This window comes from Lissotriton vulgaris, unplaced genomic scaffold (genome assembly GCF_964263255.1).
Source record: "Lissotriton vulgaris unplaced genomic scaffold, aLisVul1.2 SCAFFOLD_1042, whole genome shotgun sequence".
In the NCBI taxonomy this organism is placed as follows: Eukaryota; Metazoa; Chordata; class Amphibia; order Caudata; family Salamandridae; genus Lissotriton; species Lissotriton vulgaris.
In genome coordinates, this window is record NW_028247594.1 from 244,690 (window position 1) to 250,689 (window position 6,000).

At 42.1% G+C, this 6,000-nt stretch overlaps 1 protein-coding gene across 1 annotated transcript in view; it reads right to left on the minus strand.

Annotated features, from left to right (window-relative positions):
• The window catches only part of LOC147665140 (protein-L-histidine N-pros-methyltransferase CARNMT1-like), a 171,659-nt gene extending 167,139 nt beyond the window's left edge, over positions 1-4,520 (minus strand). The window contains exon 1 of the mRNA XM_086949737.1: positions 4,118-4,520. Coding sequence (XP_086805863.1) covers positions 4,118-4,326 — 209 coding nt within the window. The 5' untranslated portion in view covers positions 4,327-4,520. The remainder of the gene's footprint in view (positions 1-4,117) is intronic.
• Between the last annotated feature and the right edge of the window lie 1,480 nt (positions 4,521-6,000).

Genomic DNA, 6,000 nt, shown 5'->3' on the forward strand with positions numbered 1-6,000 from the left:
AACTACGGAACGCCGTTTTGTATTGTTCGCAAGTGGCTGTATTCTTATTCCTCCTCCAGTTTCTCTCTATATTACGCAGGGCCTTCCTTTGGTCCCTCAGAGCAGGTGTAAACCAAGGGGCTCCCTTTTTCCCACTATTCTTTGTCTGGAGTTTCTCAGGGGCTATCTGATCAATGGCCTTTACCAGATAGTCCATCAGGTTTTTACAATCCTGGTCTACATCTTGATTGAGCATTATTGGCTGGGCAATTCCTCTAAGTGATGTGGTCAGTGTATCTTGATCTACATTTTTCCACTGACGAGTCAGTCTAGTTTTAGGTACTGAACGTGAGGGTATAGTGTCCAAAGAGATGTCACAGTAGATCAGATGGTGGTCTGACCATATGCAGGGAGAGATTCCAACTAGTACCACCCTGGGGTATGTAGTCCATATCAAATCCAGGGTGTGGCCTTTAGTATGGGTAGGGGCATTCACAAGCTGCCTGAATCCTAGAGAGGACATGGTTGTCTCTAGGGTATTCGCTGCCGGTTGTTTCCTATCTTTGTCCCAGTGAAAGTTGAAGTCTCCTGTAACTATGACGTTTCTATATCTAGAACACATATCAGATACGTAGGTCATAAAGGAGTCATTAAAACCTGGGGTTGCGTTGGGGTGGCGATAAACTGTGAGAACTGTAACACACATATGATCGAACATAATTTTTATCGCCAGCAGGTCGGCTAGATCCGCTGACTCCGCCAATATTTTAGTCACTGCTAAATGTGAACGACATCAGTTTGGAGATTAGACTGTTTTCTCTCTGTGGCCATGAGTTTGCCCCATCTCCAAGGTAAAAACCTAGCACAGGCCATTCCAGAAGCTTATGTTTCCAGGTCTATCTCGCTCAGGTCTACCGAATCGACGTCTTGTTGGCGCGTGGGCATGCATGTGGTCAGGTCTGTCCGGAGGTGGTCGATAAGAGGCTTTCATGTCTTGATTTAGCTCAGCGCGTAGTTCAGCCTTAAAACTGCGCAATGAGGATAATAAGTAATCTTTGGTGAGGGCCATGATGCTCACAGACTCCCCTTGGTCAAGCAGCTGTCGTTTGTCTGCGGGGTGGAAGAAGCTGGTGACCTTGGGTGGAGGTGGCGTCTTCTTTGGCAACATAAGTGTGGGCTCCTCTGCGCCCTGCGTGCTGTGTGTGGTGGGAGCAGTGACGCAAAGCAGGAATGTCTATACATATCGCAGTGGGCACCTTCAGTGTACGCTGGCGACATTGAGGCTTTGTAGGTCCTTCATGCCCTGGTCGGCGGCATGGTACTGCAGAAAGCAAATGGGGAATCCCCCCTGCTGAGAGTTTCAGGTATGCAGAGCCGCATCAAAGGGTTCATATAGCCCAGGGGGGTATCAGCAAGTATACATGTCCGTGCAGGACGGGTGCACTCATGTTGGCTATATCTGAAACCTCTCGTTTTGCGAGCCTCTTTTCCCTCAACTGCTCACTTAATTATGGGTAGCCATCTTATTATCAGGCAAGGTCAGGCGGGGTCCGACGAGCGCCGAGGTTTTGCCTGTGCGCCTTGTGAATCACATCTCCTGTGATGCCACCTTTTCAGCTACCTGCCTTGGCACCCCGCTACCATTTTAATGCTCTTGGCCGTGATGAAACTGCTCCTTCGGGGCTCTTCCAGCGCCGGCCGCCAAGCTTCCCCTGTGTCTGTAGCGCTATGCTGCGTTCGCTTACCCAAGCACACTAGAAGCATATGATTTACCTGCCCTGACACTAATGCACTTTACTAGGTCCTCACCAAGAAATCAAATATGCCATACACCAATCCATAACCAAGTGCAAATGCTCCTGTTGTAAATTAACACTGATCAGCAGTGGGAAAGTGCGCAAAGACACTACGCCAGCAAAAACCGGGAGGTCTGAAAGCAAAAAGACTGGGGAAACTCGCCAAAAGCTGCCAAGTATAACAACCACTCACCAACAATATAATTGAAAAATGTTAACGTAGAAGAAAAAACAACTATCTATTTTTAGGTAGTAACAACCATTTGAGCAGTTCAAGACATTGATGAAGTCTCGGTTTACATTTCACACATTTTAATTCATTTTGCATGGTATGAGTTTGTGTGGAAGTTGACATTTTTTACATACATTTTAACCTCATATTATAGAAATATGCTGTAACAGCAACATAGAAAATGCATGCCAATATAGTGGTTATGGAAAATGTGCCTTTTAAACGTGGCAAAAGAAAATGTTGCTCATTTCTGCACAAAGCTCCCATTTCTATAGTTTTTTAACTGGTATGCCTCAAAATATTCTCATTCTCTGCTATCCCTTCAATAAAATTAATCATTTTTGTAAACCCTGACAATGTTATAATTGAACTGCAAAATGTGACATCTTTGTGAAATATCTTGTTTGCTGCAAAATGTATTTTTCACTGCACACCATAGGATTTCTTTGTAGTTGGATAGTTTTCTCTGCCACATGCTTATAATAAATAAGTATATCAATGAAAGAAAATGTTTGCTTAGTTTCGATTTCCATGATCTAACCAGGACATGCTGAATATTGTTCATAGGGCACACCATTGTTACATAATGGGACACTGAACTACTAACAGTGTAGGTTTGTAAAAGTTCTCATGAGAACCTTTTTAGATGTAGCTTTAGGTCATTCGTTGTAGCCGCATTAAAATAACTTTGTTAAAATGGACATTCACTGTGGGAATCGAGGAAGACTACAGACCATCGAAAGATCCTTTCCTATTAGCCAGAAATTATTCAATATTTAGAGTTTGCAGCATGTTTTGTGCTTTCTATATAGTATGGGTTCCTAGCCAGAGAGTTAATGCATTCTATAAACTCCTTCCCTGCCATGCCCCTTAGCACTGGATTGTGCTACTCCTGCCTGAGATTATTGTAAGCTACTGCTAACGGTGATTTTCTTTTTCGACTTACCCTCTGTGAGGAGACTTTATCTTTGGGAGGATTATAGCTACTGCTGGGATGATTCCCTCCTATTGTATTGACTGTTGATTCGGCAGCGATTAGGTAACTTAGTGAGTTACAAGAACTACTCTTTCTGGGGAGTTAGACTTTCCTATAGCCATTAGCTTATTGCTCCAAACTTTTCTCACTATTTTCCCCAAAAACTTTTTATGGGTTCTTGCTAGGTTAGGTTCTTTAGATTAAGATAGGGACTAACTATTTTACGGAACACGCTGTTATTTTGTATGCTTAATCGAAAAATAAAAATCTCGAAATGTCTGAAAACAGACTTCTTTGAGTAACTTGAATAAAAGAACAAAAATACAAACTATTCTCTTAATGAGAAATAAAGCTTTTAAAACTTCTTCAAACCTCTCATCATTGACTGAATATTAAATGCTATAAGTTGAGGATTATTTTAGAAATGTATTCAGGTTGTGCTCCATTCTAACACGGTGACAAAGACTATACACCAGGAGAAGAAATTGGCATGGAAATTAGAGTCCGACTTAGTAAATTTTAAAGTGGAACTGGTTATAAAATAGTTATCAGATTTCCACCCTCGCATGTGTCCCCATTCCCAGATGTGGTTCTGTAGTTGCCACAGGAGTCCCGAATAGCAGATACTGTGAATCCACAGAGTTCAAGTTCTGAATGGCTGTTCATAACGAGGAGCGAGTGAGAGATCTGGAGTGGATACTGTTCCTGGAATGGAAAGATTGATTACCTTGACTTTGTTAGAAAAGCTGTCTCTGGAGTATTGGAAGGGCTGTGGTGTTAAAGTAGTCATAAAGGGCTGTGAATGAAATGGCATTTCAGCGAGTGCTCTCGTGTTTTAGCTGGGTCACTGCACCTCTCTCCTACTCCTAGGTGGGAGGATTGAGAAACCTCAAACATAGACAAACTAAAGCAGCTACCGTGGTAAGGGTGTGGAGCTGTGCTCAACACAATTGGTTGTTTCCAACGAAAAACATTTCAGGGGGTGCTAAAAAAAACGTGCCACTGGGAGAGATGGAGTATCACAATGTCTCATTGAAAGACGTAGAAATGTCACCCATGGGTTAATTGCAAACTTGACAGACATATCTACTATGGATCTTCACAGTGAAGCTGAACATGTATGCTTTACGTTACCCATAGTATCGGTATGTGTTTATAATCTTCCAGAAATGCTCGCGCTCCAGCCGCTCCTCTTCCTGTGGGCTCTGCTGCAGCCGTCGCTTACTGGAGAAGAATATCTCCACTTCCTCCTCTTCCTGGCCACAGCCTCGACCTGTGGAGGTGCACAGTTCCGACTCCTCTTCCCGGGGCCGGCGGATGCCATGCTGAACCCCCTCCGCCATCCCTCAGCTACGGCACTTACCCTTCTCCAACCGTCTACACTCGGACCAACCAGGGAACAGCGTCGATCCAAGTAGCATATCATACAGGGTCAGCGATGTACGTCAACGCGCTGCCTCGGCGCCATTGGGCCGCGCGACAGGAAGGAACGATCAAGTGACGTCACGACGGCAGGAGCACAACACAAAAGGGACGCAGAGCACATGCGGTGTTCTGGCTGGCTTTAGTAGGACACCTGAAACACTAGACCGATAACTCTTCTTCGTCGTGGCATGAGGCAAACGACTACGTTTTGCTGAACAACGCCTCAGGTCTTAGGAACAAGCATTGAAATGCAATAGGTCTCGCCCTTGTTTAAGTTAAAGCAATCCTTTACTTTGAAATCAAAAAAGTTAAAGCAATCCTGTTTGTAATTAGGTGGCTTTTTAGCTTTGCTTTTATTAGTGTTTTTTAAACTTTCATGTACATAACATGCATATGTATGCATATATGTAAATGTATATATATATATATATGCATGCATTTATATTTGTATTTATATAGATATGCAGATGTGTATATATATATATATGTTTATATATGTATGTATAAATACACATATATGAATGCATATGCATATATATACATATATATAATATATATATATGTGTGTGTGCGCTTAGAGACTCAGTAGAGAGTAGTAGACAGAGAGGCAGAGAGACGTAGCGCAAGAGGTATAGAGAGGTATTGTATTGTATTGTATTGTAATTGCATTTAAATAGCGCTTACTACCCCTGACGAGGCGTCAAAGCGCTTTTTCAGCGGGTAACACGCTACTCTGGGACCCACAGAGGATTAGTGTTGAATTAGTATAGTGAAACATGCAAGTACATTTTAAGTGGTGGATAGGTTAGTCAGTTATTTGCATTTGGAATGATAGCAGAAGGATAGAGTAGGACAAAGGTTTGTATTTATTTATCGCTCGCTTGTTGACGCATGGTATTCAGGGAGCCTATAAATTATTAGTGGTGAATTAATATGGTGAAATATGAGGTAATTTCAGTGGTGGATATTAGTCTGTTACTTGGAGTGAGAAGGATAGCGGATGGATAAAAGGGGAAGAAAGATTTGCATTCATTTAGCACTTGTTACCCCTGATGGGTGTTGAAGCGCTTTTCTGGCGAGTAGCACGCCACTCCGGAACCCATAAAGGATTAGTGTTGAAAATTAGTATAGTATAAATATGAAGTAATTTGAATAGTAGATATGTTATTCAGTTATTTGGGCAGTATATTAGTATAGTTGAATATGGAATATGGAATTTGAGAAGTGAACATGTTAGTCTGTTAATTTTGATTGAAAAAAGATAGTGGAGAGATAAAAGAGTGAAGGATTTTTTTTAAGTCTTTGCAGAAAGGAAGTGGTTTTTGGATGAGTAAAAAGGAGTTTTGGAGGGAAGCAGTCAGAGGGGAGAGTTTAGAAATGTTTGTTTTAGGGGATCAGTGTAGTAGAAAGAGGTGTCAGATGATGCAAGGAGGGGTAGAGCAGGAGAGAATCTAGAAAGGTTATTTAGTAATAGTAGTGGTATGGGGTTTGGGATAAATGGGAGAGTGGATTTAGAGGATATATTGATAGATCTATAGGATGAGAGATATGGTAGTGCATAGAAGGAGTAGTATAAAGAAGTTTGAGATGAG